This window comes from Sitodiplosis mosellana, unplaced genomic scaffold, assembly GCF_009176505.1.
Source record: "Sitodiplosis mosellana isolate CC-2019 unplaced genomic scaffold, AAFC_SMos_1.0 Smas_scaffold_1, whole genome shotgun sequence".
NCBI lineage: Eukaryota > Metazoa > Arthropoda > Insecta > Diptera > Cecidomyiidae > Sitodiplosis > Sitodiplosis mosellana.
In genome coordinates this window covers 20,458,773-20,483,827 of record NW_022595244.1, presented here as the reverse complement: position 1 = coordinate 20,483,827, position 25,055 = coordinate 20,458,773, and the positions used below count along the sequence as shown (strand labels likewise).

At 36.3% G+C, this 25,055-nt stretch overlaps 1 protein-coding gene across 5 annotated transcripts in view; it reads left to right on the top strand.

Annotated features, from left to right (window-relative positions):
• Positions 1-24,764, top strand: part of LOC129566496 (aryl hydrocarbon receptor protein 1) — a 60,264-nt gene extending 35,500 nt beyond the window's left edge. For 2 of the 5 annotated variants that reach the window (XM_055442533.1, XM_055442525.1), the window contains 11 exons: positions 12,224-12,345; positions 18,550-18,639; positions 19,806-19,826; positions 19,891-20,377; positions 20,477-20,667; positions 20,775-21,005; positions 21,083-21,481; positions 21,553-21,688; positions 21,789-22,464; positions 22,775-22,924; positions 23,031-24,764. In XM_055442533.1, coding sequence (XP_055298508.1) covers positions 12,224-12,345; positions 18,550-18,639; positions 19,806-19,826; positions 19,891-20,377; positions 20,477-20,667; positions 20,775-21,005; positions 21,083-21,481; positions 21,553-21,688; positions 21,789-22,464; positions 22,775-22,924; positions 23,031-23,091 — 2,564 coding nt within the window. In that variant the 3' untranslated portion in view covers positions 23,092-24,764. Of the gene's footprint in view, positions 1-12,220; positions 12,346-18,549; positions 18,640-19,805; positions 19,827-19,890; positions 20,378-20,476; positions 20,668-20,774; positions 21,006-21,082; positions 21,482-21,552; positions 21,689-21,788; positions 22,465-22,774; positions 22,925-23,030 lie in introns of all 5 variants that reach the window. The other 3 variants (XM_055442551.1, XM_055442542.1, XM_055442517.1) reach the window with 2 other exon arrangements.
• The last annotated feature ends 291 nt before the right edge of the window (positions 24,765-25,055 follow it).

Genomic DNA, 25,055 nt, shown 5'->3' with positions numbered 1-25,055 from the left:
CGAAAATACGGAGCACCGAAAGACGGAGACGAGAACGGGCAAGAGAATGAACGGGAGAGAGAGAGAGTGGGACAAAGCATGAACCCGAGCAATTCATGGATCCGAAAGACGAATACACCGTTAAATAAGCATTATACCAATACTCTAAGATAGATAGACAAAGGGAAATGGAAAAGCATAAAAGCAATTGGCAAAAGCGAAAATAAATATTGAATAGCGTCGGATGCACTCCACATTTTTACGGTCTTATATATGCGCTATGTTCCCATTCGCATTCGAATTTGTGTGTCTGTTTCGGATATTGTGCTCATTGTGTGTGTACTTTCCTTGGTGCTGCTGTGTGCACGGCACCCGGGAGAGCAAGAGAGCGATTGCTATTCGTCTGTCATTCCCCGATAATAGATTGGACGAAAAATGGGAGCACATTTGCAGCACACAACTTATGTGTGGGCGATTCACAAACAAAATAAATCGACGCCGCCATTGTTAACGTGCAAGTCGAGCAGCACACAAGTAGATAAATTTCACATCCCAAGTCTCTCAACGGCCAGAGATGAAATGAAAATGGTGGAAATGCGCAATTTTCCCTCTACTTCAATAACTTTGCCCTTATTTTATAACTGACAGAGCTCAACCTCCCCAACTACTGTTTGTTTTTGCCAAAAAAAAAAAGAAGAAAAGCAAATGAATCACGGCCTGATATTCATTCATTGCACGTTCGAAAATTGGATGTTTGCTCAGCGCTCAATCATAGCGAACTCTGTTTGTACTTGCAAATCAAAATAAAGAAATTATACATCGCAGTTTGCATTCGTATCGATTTTTTAATTGGTAAACACGGTGTTCCACTGTGAGTTATGCCCCGGAGCTCGGTGTACATAAGGAAGTGTGTGCACGTTTGGTTTTTTTTTTCTCCTTCGTGTGATTTCATTAAATCCAACTAGTTTGCTTCAGCTGAGTCGCATTTTAATCAAAAAATGTTAAAATATGTGACATTTTGATGGGTTTAACTGCATTTGCCTAGTTTTTTTTTTTTCAGTATGTTCGAGCTCCTTGCCGCTTTGCATTGCAGACGGAGGCTCGATGTTTGTTGTTTTGTTTTAGGAACAACTGACGCAGTCAAATGCATCGGCAAAATCAACAGCACGGTGTTAAGAATAACAAAACTGAGCAAACGGCTAATACCTCCATGGCAAACTGTTTTGTTCCATGTGTAATTTATTTTATTAGATATATCACATTTTCAATAGTTTCACCCTCGGTGTTGTTGAGCTGCGCTCGTTTCGCTGCTTCGCCTCTAATCATTTCTGTGTCAATTTTTTTTTTTCCTGTTCATTTCTTCCTCTCTGTTCACCGTTCTCTATCTTTCTGTGCGTTATTTTTCGCTTTGCTGTTATTGAAGTTTTATAATTGTGAAACAAAAGGCAATGTTCTTGCTTCATTGTTGCGATGAAAATTCCGAATAGACACATATCAAACAACATATTTTATGTATGAGACAGCAACCACCTGGCCTCCGCTGCGTTCCATTTAACTTTTGCTTATGGTTTTTGCTTGTGTCGGCTCCTAAAAAAAAACACACATTTGCCGTGTGTCCATGTGGTCGAGAGTCGACGAACGATCAGTAACGCATGTTAAATATTCGACATTATTGAATTTTGGCATTAATCCCTCTATCCTCCTCCCTTCGAATTCAATGATATTAACTTCAATTTAAAATTGATGTAAAAGAAATGACCACAACCAACTTTTTTTCTTGTTCGTTCATGTTGTGTGCGTGTGTGTGCGGGTGTGTAAGAATTTCACTTCAATAAAGCAATTATATTTACAACTTCAATGAGATTTTTTGAAGCGATTTGCAGTGCACAAAGGTCAAAACCATGATACCCCATGACATTCTCGAAATGATGTCATACCCCGTTCATCGTCACATTGAAAATATGCAGTGAAAAATCTTGCAGTATTACACATACAACAAGAAATTGTGGAGACAAATTATTATAGTTGCGATAGTAAAAATTTCGCTTAATATCTGCAGTAGCGGGTTTTCTTTTTATTGTTTCATTTACCAGTGCAAACAAGGAGAAAAAGCGCGCAAGGGAAACATACAGGCCGGGCTAAAGAACGAAGTTAATGAGAAAGTATGACTCGAAGGAAAATAATACGCAATACAGTTATTTTTATTATTTATAGAGAATTTACAACAACATTTCTAGGCATTGACGCTGATGGTGGCTTACGGTTTTCTTCTTTGCTCTCCCTCCCTCTCTCTCTCTCTCTCTCTCTCTCCCTGTCTCTCATGTACGCGAGCCCATTCCATTGGAATTTTATACTCTATTTCTTGTTTTTAATATGCGCGTCCCAAAACATTTAATTAGTTTTGTGATTTATGTAGCTGTGCGCTTAACTATTATTTCATTTATTATCCTCTTTGATTCGCCCAAGAGTGGCGTTGTCGCATTTTGCACTGCTAAAACAGTGTTGTTCCTTGCTCAAAGAAAGTTTGTATTTGTCCTGAAAGAGAAAAAGAAATGTAAAGAAAAAAAGTTAATAAAATGTGTGCACTACCCACTTATCTCTTTACATAAAAAAACACACAATGGGAAAAATTTATTATTATGATTCGCTTCGTAGTATTTTTCTTTCTTCGGTCATAATTTCTTGTTGTGTTCTTATTTATTATGTTGAGCTTACTTTATCGCTCCTCGTCCAGATAAGGTGTTGTTATCATATGGCGAAAAAAAAATTATAACTACAAGAAAATTGTGGATAAGCAGCGTTTGGAAAACCGCACCATCACTACAACAGCCGCACCAAATGTTAAAAGCCGTGTAAATGAAACTCAAATGAGAGCTAGTTAAAAAGCATTTTAGCATATTAATTTCGCTGTTGGTATAGTGGTTTGTTGTCGCCACCGTTTTGATTAGCACGATTTTTCTTTTACATCCCAACCAAATAAAGTCATACATATTGTTGAATGTTACCGCTGCCGTTGATTTTATTCATATTCTCATGTGTGGCTTATGCTCGTTGACTCATTTTTTTCCTTTCTACATCGCTGGACATTTCATTTAAATCATTTAAGAATTTACGGCCGCGGCATATACGAACTTGTGTTATATATATACCCTCTTTGTCGCTCTTTGCTTTGGGTTTTATTTTTTTTTTTCATTCGTCAGATGTTTTGACTTGTCGCACCATACCAAAGAGAAATAGATGAAACGAAACGCACGATAAAAAAAGAAAAGAAAAATTAACCAAAAGAAAATCTAGTTGTATTTTGACTTCATTCACGAAATTTTTCGACGACAACCTCATGGACAGACCGAATAAAATAAATTTAAATGAATTAATAAATGTCGCGTACACACCACACACACACATACACAAAAAAGAAACAGAAGAAAAAATTCTAAATTAATATTAAATCTGATATCACGCCGAAAATTTATGAGGTCGGCCAAACATAAAAAAAAATCCACACAATTTATTAACATAATGCTTAGCGGCTCGTGTCCACTATCAAAATTCATCAACACATTGAAATAAGCATTTGTCGGCATGAGACTCCATGGAACCGGGCCGTTAAGTACCGAAATGCATATATATTTCCTATATATGTGTGGTTTTTTTTTTCGGGGACGCGCAGTTCCCTGCCGAATCGTCAAAACAAATCCTGAGCACATGCAATTGAAATCCAAACAATTCATTTTTCACAAATAAACCCAGCTATAAATTATCGTAAAATATCCAAAAAATGTTTCATAGCGGTTTATTCAATTTTTTTTTCCGTGGCTTTTTATTGACCAAATTCAGTCGGAGCCCACAAGCGTTTTTCTCTCCATTACATTGAAGCTTGAAGGGGATTGGTGACTGAAAGCACGTTTCAGCACAATTTATGAGCCTAATGCCCATTGTGTGTTGGTTTTTATTGTTACACCACTTCCATACACAAAGTAATGACCTGAACTTTAATCCAACAAAAAAAAAGACGACTGTTGGATATTTTCATTTCAATATTCGCAAAACATGATTAAAATTAGGCACTTTTAATTACGAATAAAGTTATTCTAGCCGTTTCTGTGTGTTCACATTAAGATAAACTTAGATTTTGGGAGTGTTTCATTTTCATTAATTTAAATACTCCATAACATCCTTTTTCTGAGAGTCGAAAATTAATGACCCATTCGAATATGTACGTATATATCCTAATTATTTGTGTTTTTGACAGTACATTATTTAAGAGTAGATTCTACTTCAGCTGATTGTATGTCACATATCGTTCATTGTCAAAGGTATTGAGCCTTGATATTATCAGTTGTGAGTCATATTATAATAATGAATTCAGTGTGAGTGCATACGAGAGGTCAAAGTGAGTGCTATGGTCTCAATTAATCGAATTGTGCCTAATAAACAGACTACCATCCATATATGCTGTTTGTGTTATCTTTTCTGTATTATCCTCATTATTAGTCGGCCAAATAAAATATCTATATACATTTTATTAATACATCCAATTTATAGTTTGTAGTTTCGTTAGGTTTTATTACATTTTCCATTTCTTTTTCCTTCTTTAACGCCGCTCGCTACTTTCTGTTCAATGAAAACAATAAAATGCTGCAGAATTGTATATCCTTTCTGTGCTGGATGTATGTGAGTCGACGCACACTCGATTTCGAGTGTTATCTTAATGATATTTTATTATGATTATTTTCATTTTTATTTCTTACCGTTGCCTTCAACGCCAGTTGCCGGCTAGCGCCGGGCTTTTACAGCACAAATATATATATTTTTTTTTGTTCCTGGTATTTTTGGGCTATATAAACCTCATAATCAACGACTCTATGGCGCATAAATAACGCGTTACCGTGTTCAATTGTTACGAAATACATTTTGAAAATCCATATGGTAACGGTTTTTGGTGCTTCGATACCAGGCACGGCCGACACACACACACACACATACACCGGCAGAGGAAGAGAGAGAGAGAGAGAGAGAGAGAGAGAGAGAGAGAGAGAGAGAGAGCGAGCGGAGAGGATACGTCGAAATAGCATTAAATATTTATGTGGCTCAAGCATAATTCAAAAGGTATCGCAGTCGTATTTCCTGCCTTTTTCGGATGAGTTCCACTTTTGGGTGATTCTGGTTGCGTAAAAACGCTCTCCCGTTGTATACATTGCCATTTCGGCATTGTTTATTCGATACAGTACACACCGATCCAAATTCGTGTCTGTGTGGTTATGTGTGGTTATGTGTATGGTTCTTATTGTGTTTAGTATAAAATGTAATTTTGTATCATTGCAGAAAAAAAAACAAGATACCGAATGCTCACTCCATTGTATGCTCTGGCTCCAATAATTTTATGGAAGATACACGATTACATTCGGTTGTTTATGGCCCAAAACGGAACCGAAAAGAAAGCCGAAAAAGAAAATATATTATATAAAAAAGAAAAACGGAAACCAATGTACCGAATTAGAAGGCGGACTAAACGCCACCCATCGCTCAGCGAAGCAATAGTAACATTTTCCTCCTCATTTCGTTCTCGTTCAGGAAAAAGGAATAAACTGAATGAAAATTACCTAAATTTGTGAAAAAAAAAGATTGAAATTTAGCATATCAAATCCTATTTTATGCATAGTATATTCGATTCAATTTCTAAAAAGAAACATTTGAATCTGCAAACAAAAAAGAAATAGAAACATTCTGTCTCAAGTACGAAGAAACATATTTTTAAAACGGAATTAAATGGGGAAAATACTAAGTCAGGTAGAAGGAAAAACAACAAATGAAACTTTGATGAAAAAAAAAAATCAAAGGAAACGGTGATTCTGAATATATGATAAAAAAAGAATTAGAAAGAAACTATAATTTCCATCTATTTCCGATTAAAAACCTCTCCGCTTTGTGGGTTTTACGAATAGTTTTTTTCTTTTTTCAAGTATGTTTATTTCTCTGGCATTGAATGCCTACATTTTCTTTTTCACTCCTCTCCTTTATTGCATACACGGTAATTTTCTGGAGGAGCTACTTGACATTACAAAGAAAGTTGGACTACTTCTTCAAGAATGGCCCAAATTCTCTTTAATTTTGTTTCCAAATGAAATATTCAACTTTTGAAAGCACAAATACAATTCAAATGACAATGTTATTAGCATCTAACTTATATTAATAATTACTTATTCTTGGATTCCATCTGGAAACTATAATCAATACCGGGTGGCTTTCGGTCAAAGGAATTACGACGGTTTCTCACTAAATGAATGGGCAATGAAAAATATACGAAAAAAATGAACTTATTTAAAATGCAATTTGTAATTGTCGATTAGATTTGAACTGAAATAAAAATTCCGAGTGAGACGAATCTGATGAGCGTAAATAAAACCTAGTTCCTCAATAATTCATAGGGAATGAGTTCATTCATTCGAATGTTATGAATTCGTATAGAACGTTAAGAGGAATGAAAAAGCCTGTGATCGATGCGCACACACATGATATGTACCGATACCGATATACACCCGCACAGCGGGAGGGGTCGTGGCGTATGTCGAATTTTCATGGTTAATTTATTAATCAATTTTCGGTGAAATGGTCCTGCCGCTGCATTCGAACGATGTTTCGCAACGGCTTTGTAACATATGTAACAATAACACACGTGAGTCTGTTTCACCGGTGAAACAGTCACATTAAGGGAAATTATCTAGTTCTGTACCAGCGCACAAAATGAGCGTTCACCATATTCATCATGAGGATCAAACACCAGAAACCACTCGTCACATTATTTCATCCAATTCACATTAAATTAAATTGCGAGCAAGAAAATGATATGGAACCCAAAATGTGTTACACACAATTGAGTGAATGAGAGTTGAGTTCATCAATATGTAATTTTGTATGGTATCGTTAGTTAGTTAGTTGTTGTCCGAACACAAAATGTTTCGTGACGAAATCCTGCGAAGGATTTTATGCGAGGGAAGGGCGAAGGGAGGAAGATATCGAAAAGCAAAATTAGCAAATTAATTTTGTCAGTTTGATTCGGAATGCGTCAAATATAATTGGAACTTGGATAAAGTTGATTCGAATGTCTGTTGCCAGTGATAACGATCGTTTGTGTTCGACGCAATTAAATTTTTCTACGTTAAACTGAACACATAACTCGTTTGTAAAAAAAAAATGTTGCATTTTTTCGGAATGACCACAAAAATTGTCCACATTTGAAACTGGCTTGAGTAGAAATTGGACTGTGAACCACACCTGAATTCATGTAAACGCAATTATTATGAACTCTAACTGAAAAAAAATCATTAAAAATACCATATTGAATGGTAAATTGTTCCATTAGAGCAACGAAAACCCCAAACCGCATATTTGATGTATAAAAAAAGAGCCGAAAAAATGCAGTTTAATCATTGTTTAAATGTTCATTACGGAAAATGTTTCGATAGACAGACGTGTGGTGTTCGGCGCTATCCTTTGAGAACACTCCCATGAAAAATAAAACAATGTTGGGCCAACATTGTTGGCCCCGCCAAATTGCATTCCAATAATGTTGAGTGTGTCGACCGTTATACTCTGTCCATGCGTTGAATCGTTAATTTATATGTTTGCCGGTTGAATTTATATGGAGCCAAGACAAAAATCGCCTTGACCAATAAATATAGTAAAATCATCCGAAACAACGTCATTAGGTAATGCACAATGGGCTTTGATACAACAAAGAACAATTACAAAACAAAACACCAGAAAATGAGAACAATCAATTTAAATCAATTTATCAGGTTCGATTACTTCCACAAATTGCTTTCGAAAATTATACATCTCAATTTTTTCGTTGTGTTGTTGTACACGTCAAGCAAATGACCAAGCAAATTTTACCCCCGACCACCGTACAATCGGCAAGCGTACAGATTTTCGACTCACCTACCGAATGCATTTCAGTGTGACCGCATGATGAAATGCACATCATCATCAACAATAACAACAGCAATCGATCAGCGTTGGCCTCGACTCTTCGATCGCACCATAAGATTTTTTACTATAAACGATTATTACATCAAATTCAATTTAGTGTTTATGCGCACAATTGCCTCTATTTGCTCATCAAATGTTACTTAAAAACGTTGGCACACGCGTTGCGCATATGTTTTCCTGGTCGATCTCTTCCATATAAGACAAGGGAAGCCAACATGATTTGTTCGGTTCTTGTTGTTGCTTTTCTTTCAAGAGCATTTGATGAGTTGCCCATTTCCGAACAAATAAATTAATGACCACAACACAATATTTGGGGATGGTACTGAAATTGTCGAAAGTGTCGATTGTCGTTAGCCAACGACTTGATATATGAATGAAATTGACAAAATATCTCAATGTTGATGAGAACTGAATGCGTTTGGGAATTGCAACTAAGCCGCAGTTACCACAGAAAAAGCGGCTGCGGAAATGGACGTTTTATAATGATACATTTGGGAAATTTAACAAAAATTGAACAGTTCACTAACTCACTAACTCTCCGTCTCGTTATCATCGAAATGAAACGAAATATTCCCGGTGTTAGTTTGTAGTCAGCCCACGCTTTTTCATTTGAAAAGTGCTCAGTTCCAATGTTTAATTGTTAGGTTGGCACACTCAAAGGGAGGATGTTTAATGGTAAGAACGACAAAGTTCAAAACATTTCCGAAAAAACTATCAAATTAGAGAGCATTCGAATATAGAAGTCTTTTCGAACGATTGTAGCCAACAAGTTTTCCATGAAACTTGCCGCCAAAGTTGAAAGCGGTTTGCTCCTCTCATTAATAAGTATTTTGCTTGATTTATTATTAAATTGAAAAAAAATTAAATAGAATAATGTATGGAGCACTTTCAGTTCACTAGTGTAAAACTTTATTATCAAAAGATTTTGAGTCAGAATACACGGTCAGTGTGAAGCCGCATAACAAGTGTGAAATGATTCATGACGCATTTTGTAGGTTTTATTATTGCTAAAATTCAACAACAGTAAATTGAATGAAAATGGCTATTTCTCATACATTTAAGCCTATTTCTCGGGGTTTAATGCTCATGAACAGTGGCAGCGATTCGATTCAATCAGCCACACTAAGAATGCTTTCGGCAAACAATCAGTGATATTAATGTCACTTGAATTAATTGATTGGATGCATACAAATGCAAAAAAAACATCGGTGAGTTCAAAATGTAAGTGTTGGCTGTAGAATAGAAAGAGGATTTCCACTTTAAGCATACATATACTGCGGCATTTATGTGCTTATCTTTTTGCAAAAAAAAAACAAAATGTGAATCGAGCATCGATGAATCGGTTTAATTTGGACTTGCAAACCGCTTTAATTTCGATTATTCGTCATCAGATAAGCATAAAGTGACCCGGATCACGGATCAGAGACGCCGGAACCATTTAAAAGCCGTTTTATGTTACGTGTCTTTTGTTTCGGAGAGACATTTTATATTGCCTACGGTTTATTTACCGTCGTGTGCCCGTCGAAATTGGTCAGACATATCGATGTCCGAACGGTTCTAGTGCATAAAACATGTGTTTCGTCAATTCGATATTCACCTCAATCATAACAACCACGATTTTGAAAATCAAAATAAAATACCCAACAAAAGGAAATCGAACGAAAAATTTATGCGGCACACACGTGACCAAAGTGTGGATCGGACGGCGGTCAGATAAGTTTTTCTATTCTATTCGGTATACGTTTGGTGCCCTGGACAAATGAACACACTGAAAACTATTTCCGATTAAGGTTTTCTTTTTTTTTTAAATAGCTTTCGTTGTCATTTCGAATATTGTTGTTCGTGAGAGTAAGCCGTTCGCTCGGTGCCCTTTTGTCGATGTATTATGCATATGTATGACACTCTGTTTCATGGACCTCATTGTGGCAGCGGTTTTCGAGTGTAAACATTGAAATTGCACCTTGGCCATAACATACATATAACGAACACTGTAAATCGTAATCGTATTATAGAATTTCCAGTATTTATTTTAACATTCGTGTGTTGCGAGAAGGTTCAATTGAGTCGATGTGAAGTGCGTTCTTCACAAGCTCATGCCAGAAGCGATCAATTAACCTTAAATCGCATTAAAAAAAAAAGAACTCTGCATATATTTTGACAAGAAGAAATATTATGACTTAATTAGGATTTATGGTGGTATTTGGTGCAATGTCAACACAAGATTTATTACTTACTCATGTCCAAATTGATTTCTTCGCGACTTATGTGCGGAATTTTATCAATTTTAGTGGCCAAACACAAAGAGAGTCTGTGAACACACGAGTTTAACCCTAATATCGTCATTCGCATGAATTGACGATGGCGAATCCATTTCGACCGACCAATAAATTTATCTGCAAATGAAAATCGACATCGATTTGCTAATAGAAGAAAGTGCGTTTCACCAAATTGGTTGCGGTAGAGTGAGCTTCGAAAAGGAGTGATAGCCAAGATGGCGGACGACGGAGACGATACAAAGAGCGCACAGAGCGCACAAAGGAACAAAAAACAACAACAACTTCCAAATGAAAGGAAATGAAGAATCGGAAATGAATCCAATTGCTATGTGAAATCGCGCCAACCCCCCCCAACAAACACTAGTTAATAATACACGTATTTCTTACCTTCGCCGCATACATTTTTTATACATTTTCCGTAAGACTAACCACCCGAATGCAAACAACGCTTCAGTAACGTTTCATCGAAATGAACAGAAAAAAAAAACAACAACCGAAACAAGCAACCAAATCCAATTCAAGAAGCACACACATACATATTCAAAGGTCGTTCAGCATACATCAAGCATAAAAGCTATCAAAGCCAATTCCATTTCGGCTCCCATTCCATTTTCTCCGGCATTTTTTGTTCTTTCTTCTTTATTTGTTTCTTTGTTCCCAAGCGAAATATTTTCTATTTTTCTTTTTCATTTCGGGGCATTTTTTCCGATCTTTCTTTTTGTATTTCACTTTCTCTGTCCGTATCAAGTAGAGAACTTGTTTTCTTCGTTCGGCGAACACATTGGGGGCAAAATGAATATCAAAAGGACTTCTGTTTTTATATTCGTATAAATTTTAGGAGGATTTTTTTCTCCGTTTTTTCTTCTTTCTTTTTTCACATTGCGCTTGGTTTTTTTTTTTTTTTTTTTTTCATTTTTGAGTTTATTTCTATTTGAATTTGTCTGCGTTTGTTGTGGGATACGTGCTGTAGTTGTTATTTTGTATGTGTGCATTGAAATGTATCTATGACGATCAAAATGATTGTAACGGTTCGGAAGAATGGAACACTTTTTTTCCGTTCGTCTTCCCGAAAAGGATTTGGACGACTAAACACCGAAAATCAAAACAATGAATATTTAACTTGGCAAAAGGAAATAACATACCAGCCAGTGCTATCAGTCATTGAGCGCACACACTCTATTAGCAAGTCAAGGGAGTCGACCAAGGCGGAGAAGACAACAACGAAAATAAATTCAGCGGAAAATACAATCGTCGATGTACCAAATGTCAGTTGTTGCGAAAGGAAATGGATCCAGCCAAAGTGAATGCGAACACTGAAAAAAAGAATATGGATGAAATCCGTAATTTTCGCCAGCTCAAAATGCTTCTCGTCTGAGCACCCGAAATGCTCGAAATTCGTAATTTACGATACATTTGTAGACGGTCATTTTAAGGCGAAGCAAAAAGCTGAGGAAAAAAAATACAAGACAAAACAGAGTAAATGAGGGATAAATTACTGAGTGCGCTGCGCTCCGTTCATTTGTCTGAAAAAAGAATTTATTTGTTTTGTTGGGTGCTTTTAGCACTAATATTGGCGCTGGCGAAGAGCTTGAGAATGAAATAGCCCTGTCTGTCGAATGTTGAAATATCGTTCTGCAAACGCAGAGCTATATATGTATATAAGTACATATATGTACGAATATATACACCGAGAGATTCAACCATTTTGTTTTAATATTGGTCTTCTACTTGATTTATTTGTGTGTGCTCGCAAAGCGAATCGTCTCTTTCGAGCGATGAGAATGCAAACACAAGCCAAACAGTAGCCTGAAAAATTGATAAACTTACTTAGATAATAAATTTTTAAATCAGCCATTAACTCAACTCACATTTTTTTTTTCTCTCTCTCTCTCTCTCTCTCTCTCTTTCTCTATCGCTCCTTCGTACCGTGCGATTTTTTTTCTTCTTTGTCGCCCGATCTGTTTGCCGTGCAGTAGTAATGCATAAGGAAAAAGAAGAAAATGGATTATTATCACACATGCATCATCATGACGCGTATCGAAGTAGGGAATTGAGCACATTCGAGCACAGTCTTTCCGATGGTGATATGTTTTTACAGGTAAGTGCTTTAATTGTTTTTGTTTGGTTTTTTATTTTGTTCACTCTCCGTTTCGAATCGAAGAGGTTGATTTTAATTTGCATCTTCGAGCGAATCCAAAAGCAATAAGTCAAAAAGAAGGGGACACAAAGATTTCCACTTGTATAACCACTGGCGATAATTATCGTTATACATTTAATGGGAATCTTATTGAATTTCATTGAACAACAGAAGGCAATGGAAAAAATGCTACGCAAGAAAAAAAAAACAAGCAAACAAAGTTTTAACATGATTCAGTTCAGAAATGTACGCAATTTCGAGATTAAAATACGTTAATCTATCTCTTTTCATCAGCTTCATGCAAAATGGCGGGGTTAAACAAAGTTAAATAATGTTGTCACATTTACGATTTACACTCGTAATGTAGATACCCAATAACGATATACGTATTTGTCGCCTGTATCGAGCTGCGTTTTGCATATATTTTCCAATCGAGTAATTCATATATGCATTTAATTACGGCGAGAAAAAAAAAACAGCAAGTAGGAGTTGCACAACGATCGAAGACAAATTATAAACCACCAGTCAAAACCGATGCGAACGAAAAGGTGCTACGTTATGTTACACTGTTACAGTCGTCGTGCATATCGATTAGTCGACGGTACACTTAAACACTCAATGGATTTTCATGTAATTGCCTGCCATTAGTTTGCCAGTAAAAACGGCTCCAATTCTTCAAACCCATTCCAGAATGCAGTAGTAATGTTGGGTTAACCCAACAACACATGCATTCAATGCGATGTATGCAATTAAAACTCTCCTTTAAGCCAAACTATGACCAAGATGAATGATTATTTGCGAATCAAGAGGACATATGTTGACGGGATATATGACTCGCTGACGCTGGTCAATTCGATGCCCCTACAAAATCACGCCATTTTTGGCGACTAATTATGGTTTCTTCGACAATTTTAACCTGTTGCTGTCGCGTGGTCAAAGCAACAACACATTTACATCGGCTTCCGAGCCATGTAGCTAGCAACAATTCTAACCAGCGTCAAATCACCCGAAATGCCCAATTGTAACCGCATTACATCATATCGCAGAGCACATTAACATAACAACTATGTTTGATATGGCATTTGACATGAAACAATTATATATTCCAATGAAGTGCCATGCTGAAATCAGCAGCTGCCAACTTATTGGGAAATCACGCATTTCGTCTTTCTTTCTCTCTCTCTCTCTCTCTCTCTCTCTCTCTCTTTCTCGCTTGCTTCCCAGGCGCACATTAATTTGCGATCGAAAACCGGCAATTGAAGTGTACACACCGTTTATTAGCAACTAAAAATGCACCAAGAAAACGCTGAAAATCTCGATGTAATTTTGAATGCATTGCATTAAAAGACATCAATATAACACATTAGCAATGTACAATGTCGCGCGCGTATGTGCTCAAACTGGGATTTTTTTTCCCCAGTTCCTTTCAATATCCTTCTATTCGCCATTGCGTGCAGATCGTAAGCTTTCGATTAAATGTTTTATTATTATGAGGTGCTCTTTAAACTTTGTCCAAGTCCGTGGCTTCGAGTTATGTATGTGTGTGAGCGTTCATTTGCTCGCTTGCTCGTCACTTGTAAGTGATAGTACCGTCGAGGAAAACTCAAACATGTAACTTAAGTGGTTTGAAAGGCTAAACGCGTTCATCAGTAACTAACCATAGAACACCATCAAAGAAACCTGAAAAATTATAATCGACCAAATCACGCTTCTACCATTCAATTTTCCAGAGCGTGAGCGCACGCTGACGGACACCGATGCAAACCTGTTTGATATGCTGAATCTTTTATGCATTTGAATCGCAAAATTTGCTTCGTCCATGACATAAAATCGTAATAGACGTTTAACGTTTTGTGAAATGGAAAAGTGAACAGAAAATGAACTGGAATTGATCGGGATTCAAGAGGCACCCACGTTTACCACGCAAAACGCCACTTTTAAATTTAGATTTTCTTCTTCATTTTTTTTTATCCTTCATAGATCTCCTCCAGCAAAATGGATTGATTTACGTATTCAATTGAAAAAAAGTTTATTGAGAATGAAGATTTTTTCATGGCAGAAATATTCTTTGCTGTTGTAGAAATTGGATTTAAAATCAAAGCTGTGGAAACAGTGAACGCCAATTATCACTATTTTTCATTCAAAATATGTCTCGCGGCAAGACCACTTACTCTACTCATTTATAAGTATACTCTCTCGAAATGACAAACGATCTCTTCCGCCTGAACCAATGACACCAATTGATGATGAGCGGGCATCGAAAATCAAGATCATATCAAAAGTTCGTTCCTTAATTCAAGAGTAAATGCAAACGATTAGTGCTTCTACTTCTCGGGAAAAAAATTCACTCTCTCAAATTAAAGGTTATACAATACACTGTATAGTGTATATATGAATACATTTTGATAGATATCTGCAGCCTATATTATTCTTTTCTTATGAATGAAGAGATGTAATCGGTAATCACAAACGAACAAATTCGAATCAAATGATGAACCGAAAAAGAAAACCATGATTAGATTAAATGACCAGCATTTAAATTGATGATGGTTTTCCTGTGTTTTTGTTGCCTTGTCGGTTGAAACCATATTGGCGGTGGAAAAAAGTGTGCGTAAATAGCGAATTTGTCAATTACATGCATAAATTGATCAAGATTTTACCATTCGATGTATTTGATCCAAAGAATTTTGTCGCTTTATTCACTGTTTCAGCGGATAGTTTTCACAAGAATGTCTCCCTGTAACAAAAAATGAAGAAACATATTTTCGTCTGACATTGATTCCGAACGTCTGCCCAAAAAAAGTATTCAGACAAAAAGACAGTAAAATGTTGAGAGAGAGAGAGAGAGAAAAAAAAACAAAAAAGAAATACATCACCTAATGTGATTTTAATAATCATTGCACGTGGAATGAGATGTCTGGTGATTAAATGTATCCATATCAAAAGAAAACGGAACAAAGCACCGGGCGATTGCCTACTGTTGTGGGCTATTGATGACCGCGTCGCTGAGTTTTTTTCTGTTTTGTTTTCAAACCGATGCAATGTGTTTGTGTGAATTTATGGGCCAACGACGCTAATTTGGTGTAAGATTTATTTGATATCATGATGCCAATGACCACATTGAATAACCCAAAAATTAAAAGTAAGCAGCCAGTCTTTTGTGGCACATAACAATGAAAATGAATACAGTTTTGTTTTGAGAATTTCAATCGAACAATCATGATATGCATGCATCCAATATTTATTGAATGTATTCAACTTTATCAAAATATTTCAATAAAATCATTCATCAAGTAGTTCTATTTGTTCGTTATCACGTACTTATTATCAAAGTGCTGTGAAATTTTCACCGGAATTGCTTCATTCAATTGGAATTGGGTCAATTCCAATGAATTTTGGTTGCGTGCGAAAATCACAACGAATTTGACAGTTGACACGGAATAACTGCTATTTCATTACAACTTTGTTGATAAGCCATCATTTACATTGAATACAATCTCCGGAGTCTTTACTTAATATATATTGCTCGAAATAAAAAAAAAGAGATACTATGAAATGATATCTTTATCGAAAAAAAAAGAGAATCGAAATCAAACCGATTCATATATATCTAATAATTCACTTTTCAATTTGCTTCACTCGATTTCTATCACAAAGAATTGTTCAGACAATGCCAAACAACAACAACAACTGATTTCAACCATTCAAAAAGAAAACAATTAAATCAAACATTGAATGAATACACACACACAGACACACAAAAAATTGGTGTAATATTCATTAAGTGGAGCATTTATAATAATAGGCAATATAGATATTTGTATCATGTGCGCGTAAGGCACTGAATAATTGAGTTAGTACATAAATTGAAATGTGAGAATGCGAATCGTAATATTTCATTTGACTTGAGTTTTGTCGATTTATTTATGATCATGATGTGTTTGTTTGTGTGCGAGGGAGATAGAGAAAATCAATGATCAGTTTATTTACGTGCTGTATTTCATCGAGATTTATTCGTGCAATTATTATATTCTTTCGATTGAAAATGAATTGGCAGCAATCGCATCATCGTTTTTTTTTTTTTGTGATCCAGAAAATCAATGGCGCACACAAAATGCTTTGCGCATTGGAAAGGAAAGCATCGATTATTTCGTTTGAACTACCAATGCGTACCAAATTATCAATTACATTTGTTAAATTGGTCGGAATAAATGATGTTAAAACACGGCCCGCTGATGATGGCGATTCACACATTTGTTGTTCGGTGATATTTAGACATTTTGATGGTTGTCATTCGTCACTCACTTTACAGTTTAATTATTGAACGGTTTAATCAGCGTTAATTCAATTATCGCCTTTCGACACGGACAAATCGTAATTGAAAATTTTCTTTTAGTAATGCGATAAAATAAACATTGCATTAGCAAAATGTGATTCACAACAGTTCTGAAATTCTTGTGAACGAAAGGTTAATTCGGACAAACTTTGTAGCCGTCGGTGAACTGTGCCGACACAGCAACAACATCCATACCAAAAAACACTTATACGGTTCGCCATAAATAAAGCCAATAAAAAATTTCAACCAACAGCAAATGCTCACCCGATCTCTTGCATACTTTCCTTTTTTTTCCACGTCAATAATTCATTCGATATTTCGTTCGGGCGAAAAATTTGCATAAAAGTTCTTTGAGCCAATTCGTCTACCCGCTAACCATAAACACAAACAATGTAACGACAGCCTTGCCACATACACATACAAACACAGAACCAAATGCCAGCGACGTCGACGACAACAGCAGCAGCAACAATAACATCGAGCCAAAAATAACTACTTTCTCTGAAATGCGGAGCAACCACAATCAATGAAAAGCCATATTTCTGCTTATTTATTGGCTGAAAGCCATAAAAAAAATACCCCATATGGAAAAAGGGGAGCCGTCTGCAATCAAACTTTGGAAATAGAAGAATACGATAAGGAATTTATACCCTGCCTTGTTATGCGATAATTCTTTTTTACATTTTTGATGTTAACTACTTCGCTACCCCCGAAAAATAAAACACAACAACTTTGTATCAAAGTCTTTTTTTCAGTTCTATTTAACTTTTTTGTTTTGTTTTGTTGTCGAGTCAGAGTTTTTCGTAAAATTCCATTCAAAAAACTAAATTGGCCAATCAACGCAGTAGGTTTCATTACCTCATTCGCTGTGGTTCGAATTGACAAAAGCCAAAGTAATGTATTTTGTAATATTTGTAGGCAAATGAACAAAAAAAAAAAGAGAGCGAAATGAGTCAATAAAAAAGCACTGAGAAGGGATCGCTATTGAATATAGTCGCATATGCGTTAATTTGCATACACACAAGTATGTTGGAGATCCCATAAAATCGGCCAAATGCATTTGATGTGCGTTGTGTTTGGTTTACGCTTTGTGATTATTCGTATAATTTGCAGTTGGCGCTGAATAAATGGACGCTGATTTAATTTTAATTTGAACCCAAATCAAGCTAACCTATTTTCTTTCGTGTTTGTGCGTGTGTGTTTTGTGATCAACTTTCCATATGCTAATTCGATTACATAATATATCGTCCAATGTTTTGAGCAACATGCAGATGCGAATTAAATCAAAGGCCAACAAAAGAGACATGGCGAATTCTCCTCACTTTGTCTATTCAATTTTCGTTTTTTTTTGTTCACACACCATCCAGATGGTAATGTCTCAATATGCTACGCCAGTCAAACCTCGTGGCGACAAATGAACTAGCAGCAAGTTTATTGAACTTTTAGTGACCAACAGTGATTATATGCAATTGTTTGCGTTTTTTTTTCTCTAGCAATTTAATAAATCATCGTCAATTTCACCATTGTATTTCTATTATCTCAATACTGGAATCAACATATGACACGCATTTTTTTTTCGCGGGAAATCATTTCAAATTATCGAAATATCCGTTCATATTTTTTTCACTCTCTGTCTCGCTAAACTATAGAATTCGTTTGAAAAATGAAATTGTGTATTTTTCTAGGAAATACTCAACATAATGGAATTGATTAATATCGTTGGGCGGCTCAAAATTGGTCTTTGTGTCGCCGATCTGTCGAATTGATATTTATTTGTATGTACTATTTTCGTTTGATGAGTTAACATACGATATTTGTTTCTATTTCAGGCTCTAAATGGGTTTCTCATGATATTGACCTGCGATGGCGAAGTATTCTTTGCTACTCACAGCATCGAAAGTTACTTGGGTTTTCATCAGGTGAGTTCTAAATGCTAGAACAACGAATTGAATCATTACAATTTAAATATAGCAATAAAGGGAATGCAATTTTAATGGACTTGATTCATTGCAACTGGAAATTGAATGAGTTTCATACAGATGCGATATTGATGATCTAGTTTGATTCAAAATGAATTGCTTCGAATTATTTTCCGACTTACAGAATCAATTACAATCTAGATAAAAATGACTGGGCGTCGAAAGACAAAAGTTCTGTGGATTTTTCCATTTTTAATTAGTTTTCTTCCTCGACGAGGACGACGACGACGGCAAGAATTCATTTAGCCAACTTTTGGTGCAAGAAAAAAAGAAGGTGCGCGAGGAAAGAAGCAGTCAGAGAGAAAGCAAATATGAAATGCAAATAAATCGGATGGCTGAAGATTTATTCGTGCACGTGTAGTTCGAATTGAGTTAGGCGTGCTGAGACAAATTTCGTACAAGGCGAACGAATTTAAAAAAAAAAACAAGTAAACAGAAACAGAATGGAAAACGGCTCGTTCTATCCAGTAGATGGGCCCGAAAGTTTGTTCTGCATACAACTCAATTTAGTTGTAATCGATTTGCTTGTTTGCATGAAAATGATAAACGGTGTTTGCAGTACACTTTGGGATCGACCGAGATTTAACTTTAAGACGAAATGGATCTTTCTGCAGGACCATTAAGCTAACTGCCGCAAATTTGCAGTCACACACAGAATGCACCGTGCACACGAGTACATTGAATTTCCACTGGGCTACAGTCAACGGCGAACACAGAAAAGCAAATGAACAGCAAGGCGTAACGATCACCAAACGAATGGCGCTGTATGCATCTGTGTAGTAATTGTCGATAATTTATGACTCGATCATGTGGTCCCATCAATGACTTTTGCATTTTACATACGTAGTATGCATCCAGTACAAACGGCAAACCCGAAATTCACACAATGATACGAGCATCCTGCTGCGTATCGTCTGCTTTATCTTGTTAACGATTTTCAGCGTTTTGCTCTTCGTTTCATTGAAATTGCATTTTTAGACGATTTATTCGTTGTAATGTTAATTCGAATATAAGTTGCGATCTGAATTCTTATTGAAAATTTTATGAACAACATTCAATTTTATGGTATTTTAAAATGTGTCTCTTCTCGTTTTGTTTCGTTTCAGTCGGACATTGTGCACCAGTCGGTAAGCACTTTGATTAACACTAACAACAAACTGTATACGATTTCAAAGAATTTTTCTCTTTCAGGTGTATGAGCTGGTCCATTCGGAGGATCGTGAAGAATTACAGCGACAATTGTTATGGAATTCATTTCTTCCAGCTGATGCAGCTGGAATGCCATTGAATGAAGCATTATCACCTGATAAATCGGTCTATTTGGAGCGCAGTTTTACCGTACGCTTTCGATGTTTGCTTGACAATACGTCGGGATTTTTGCGTTTGGATATACGTGGTCGTGTTAAGATTTTGCACGGGCAAAATCGCAAAACCGAAGAACCTCCATTAGGATTATTTGCATACTGCACACCATTTGGCCCCCCTAGTTTGATGGAAAGTATACCTCAGAAGGAGAATATGTTTAAATCAAAGCACAAACTCGATTTGTCACTTGTGTCGATGGATCAACGCGGCAAAATGATTCTAGGTTATTCAGACGGTGAATTGGCCACAATGGGCGGCTATAGTTTAGTGCATTTTGATGATTTGGCTTATGTTGCTAGCGCACATCAAGAACGTATGTTTCAGTTTTCTGTATAAATCGCTTTTAATGGATGGTCTTGATCGAATTGAAATAAATAATAATTAACGTATTTTATCGCATTTTGTGTTACAGTTCTAAAAACGGGCGCCTCTGGCATGATTGCATATCGATACCAAAAGAAGGACGGAGAATGGCAATGGCTTCAGACCAGCTCTCGACTAGTTTACAAGAATTCAAAACCAGACTTTGTTATCAGCACACACCGCCAATTGATGGAAGAAGAAGGAAAGGACTTATTGGGGAAACGCACCATGGACTTTAAGGTTTGTAACCAGAATACTCGACTTTTCAATAATTTGGCTTCAATTATTCTCAAACACATCTACAGAATAATTTTAATCAACAATTTTTAATTTAAAAAAAAAAACAGGTTAGTTATTTGGATACTGGATTGGCTTCGACTTACTTCTCGGAGGCGGATCAGTTGGTTATGCCATCGAGTGGATCACCAAACTCTTTATCTCAAACATCGGCAGCAACGCCGCAAAGGCCTGCGAGACGGTATAAAACTCAATTACGTGATTTTCTATCGACATGTCGATCGAAGCGTAAACTCCAGCAAGCACAGCCACAGCATCAATCGAATTCAAATATGGGCCAAGTGAGTTGACATGGGAAAACGCATTTTTTTTTTTTTTATTAAAAATTGACTGAATGATTTTATTTTTCCATACGTAGATAACTCCTCCAACACCAGTGGTGGAATATATACCAGATGCGGCTGCGATCTCGGCCGCCTACACAAATCTAAATCCGATGTATGCAACGTCACCGTATCCATCATCGACGGACAATCTGTATATGACTCCTTCGGTGCATTCATCGAATTTTTATCCAGTCACAGAGAATTTATATCATCAATATCGCTTGCAAGGTGTGAGCGGTTACTATCCGGGTGACTATCACCATTCATCGGTGCCAACGTCATACGTAGCAAACGGATTTTTGCCGTACGACAGCTATGGCATCTCAACCAAAGAAGAAAAATGGCAAGATGGCGGAAAATATTATCCAGGTCATGATGTAACTAGTCGTAGCATGTACTCGGAGTATGGCAGCCCAACAGGTCATTCACAGGTTTGAATTTGAATAATGCTGGAATTGCTCGAACCATTCAGCAAGGCTTGAACTCATATTTTCTATTTCAGATTATCCAATCAACATTGAAAACACCTAAAGCATCGCCACCGAACATGGATCCCGTTTCCTGTTCACCAGGCAATCACTCGCCAGCGCACAGCGCTAACAGCACCAACAACAATAATAATAGCCGAAATGATGCTGGTGAGTTTTCTCTTTGAAAATCTCTTTGTCCACCACTCGTCCTCACGATGGAAATCAGAACTTTTGGGGGGAAAATAGTAAGATCATTTGTATGTTTCAGGTGTCCTAACATCAAACAATGTTACCAATTCTTCCAATGCAAACGTTACCAACGGATCGAATTCGAATAGCAATAGCACATTGGCAGTCACACCGAAAATGGAACCATCGCCACCAACAGAGCATTATGAGAGGCAAACCGTTTTAATGTGGGGTACATCGAGCCATAATAATTCCACGAATCGTTCACCTTCGGCATCTACGCCCACTTCAAATGGACTCTATCCAACGGAAAACAGTCACATGAAACTATCTAATCAGATAGTGTTGTCGCCAAGCGAACAACAGCAGCATTCGCATCATAATTCGTCGCAATCTGGCGGTCATATGAAGTGGTCAGAAGGTGGATCGACAAAGGAAATACCTGTAAGTGCCGGCGTTCCACTTTATCAGATCCATTCGCATCAAACCGACTCGGCATCGGCCGCAGTTGATGCTTCATCCATGTATGCACACGTAGCACATTCTCCGCACCTAACACATCACTCGTCTTCGTCGGTGGCTGCATCAAGCGGTGGTCACATTGTGTCGCCCGAGCACAGTAGCGCTACACCGTCGCAAAACCATCAACATGTGACACAGCAAACGATTGGCAGTAGTTGCGAGGTATGGAGTCCTGCCTACTCGCAATACCAATATTTCACTTATCACCCAGCTCCACAGCACGCAAACACTCAGTGAGTGTCAAGAATTTTTGTTTTGTTTATTACGCCTCTCAGTCTGTCTGTCTATCTCTTTCTCTACCATTGTCTATCTTTGTTTTTATCTATATTTTGTGTTACTTTGATTTTAGTCACACTTTCACGATTTTTTCTTGTTAGCGTTTGTGATTAATTTACATTGACCAGCAAAATATTCACGAAACTAGCGTTTTTTCATGTGTGATTTCACTATTGTTCTATTTGTAAAACATTAGCACTAATTAGCTTGTCTTGTTTTTCGTGTCATTTGATGATTTGTTCTGATGGGTTTTAAATTCAAAATCAGGTCATCATCGATGTTGGTCGATACCAACCAATCACATTGTCCATCGCGCAGCAACGGTTACATGGATCATCCTGCAGTCCACCACCATCATCAACAGCACGGCACCATATCGCCAATCTCACAGCTCACACAGCTGTCGCATACCCAGTTGTAAGTTCACAACACATCCAACCCAATGCTTATTAAGCCACACACAACACACACAAATGTATACAGAAAAATTGATTTGCTCACATTTGCACCATTTTTATTGCAGCCATCCAACGCGTACATCGATCACGCGAACGGGAGTCCTTTGCTGTCCCTCTCTGAGGTGACAAACACAATGACACTTTTAAATCAATAGACATGCAATATTGTGGACCGGTGAACGATCAACAATGCTAATGCACCACGTTGGAATTCCGAATTCGGAACGCAATACACTATTTATCATCCCAATTGTGAAAGGAAGAAGTAATCATCATGTTTTTTGTTTGTTAGAAAATTAAGCGAAATTGCAAGAAAATCCATTCTATTGGTACAGTTTAATGGGAATCCCAGTTTGTTTTTCTAAGTAATCCTTTTCGTGTGCAATTGTGTATCTAACATTTTAAAAATTAATTACTAGGATTATTGTAATGTAACATGTACGCATAAATTTTTTCCCTCATTCACGCATCCTCTTATCAAACATGAACACTAAATTATTATATGAGAAAAGAGAGAAAGAGAGATGTTCGCAAACCTAAGCACAATCATAGAACCAAAAGGAGGACACACAACACAACCACACAAAATCTCAACGTTTATTCAATGAAAAGATCCTTTTCAAATTACTTCTTTGAAGAAGAAAATTTCGGATTGTTATAAATAAATCAAAAACATCTTTGAAACTTACATTGATACATGATTTTTTTTTTGTAAAATAAACTCCAAATCGAGAGAGAAAAAATTGATATTCCAATTGCTACGTTAAATCACTTGGATTTGAAACATGTACTAAAATCGACATCGGCACTTTTTCAGAAAAATATTGTAAGATTCTACTATTTATTAGCTAAGCTAAGAACTTTATTGTAATTCAATGCGAAACGAAACATTAATTTTGATTGTCTAAAAAAAAATTACTATTTAAAATCAATGCATGAATGAAAAAAAATTTCCCTTTAGATAAATTATCCGAAAACAGTGTACATATTTTAAATGAAATTAGCCGCCAATATTACTATTATCAAAAACATCATGCGATCATCATTTAATAACTGTGTTTCTGTCTCAGCATAAAAAATATATATAGTATATATAGACATAGCCGCCCCTCAGAAGAATGAAACAAAACGAAAGCAACATATCCCGACATAATGAAAAAGATAGAGAGAGAAAGAAATGAAACAGTATTTTATTTTTAATGACCCCAAAAAATGAAATATGAAATGTAATACATTATTATAATTTTTCTTTTCTGTGATAACCAAAAATACGACATACAACTGAAATATAAACCACACGAGACAACAACCATAGAATTATTGACCATAGTCCATATACTATAAAACAAATAGCGCAAAAGTGATTGACTTGATGTTTTAGTTTCTTTGCGCGATTTACTCTCCCCCCCCCCTTTTTTCGTTTGGAAAACTGATATCATTCAATGACACAAATACATCCAATACCGATTGCCATAAACTGATATTTTCACGTTGCCAATTTTATATACCACAATCAAGCTGCGATTTCGACAAAGCGCAAAGAGAATTATAAACTCAATGTCAACTCACTCGAATTGAAATTTTATCACACACACACACACACACACACACACACATATATAGTGAGAAATATACAAAAGAAAACAATAGCTAAGTCATTGAATAAACCCTGATGCATTTCATCCATTCGTCGAGATGATAAACAATAAATTACTACTGGATTTCTCCGCATTTGCTATCCAAATACACACAACTTTTAGATGAAATAAATGTTAATTTAAGAGAGAATGAAAAAAAAACGCCGCAAACTATACTAAATACATGTTGACTTATTATTGACTCTCGTTCATTCGTCGAAATTCACCAGAAACAAATATCAAAATGATCAAGTCAACTTGAACTATTTTTCAAAACGACACACAAACCCACACATACAATGTTAAACACTTCAATCGAATCAATTAAAAGAGAATAATATCAAAAACCAATGGAAAAACAACCTGAATGACATAACGAATACTAAGGCTCTGAAAGATCATGGTTTCGAAGGAACACAACAATGAAACTTTATATATATATCGATAAATCTA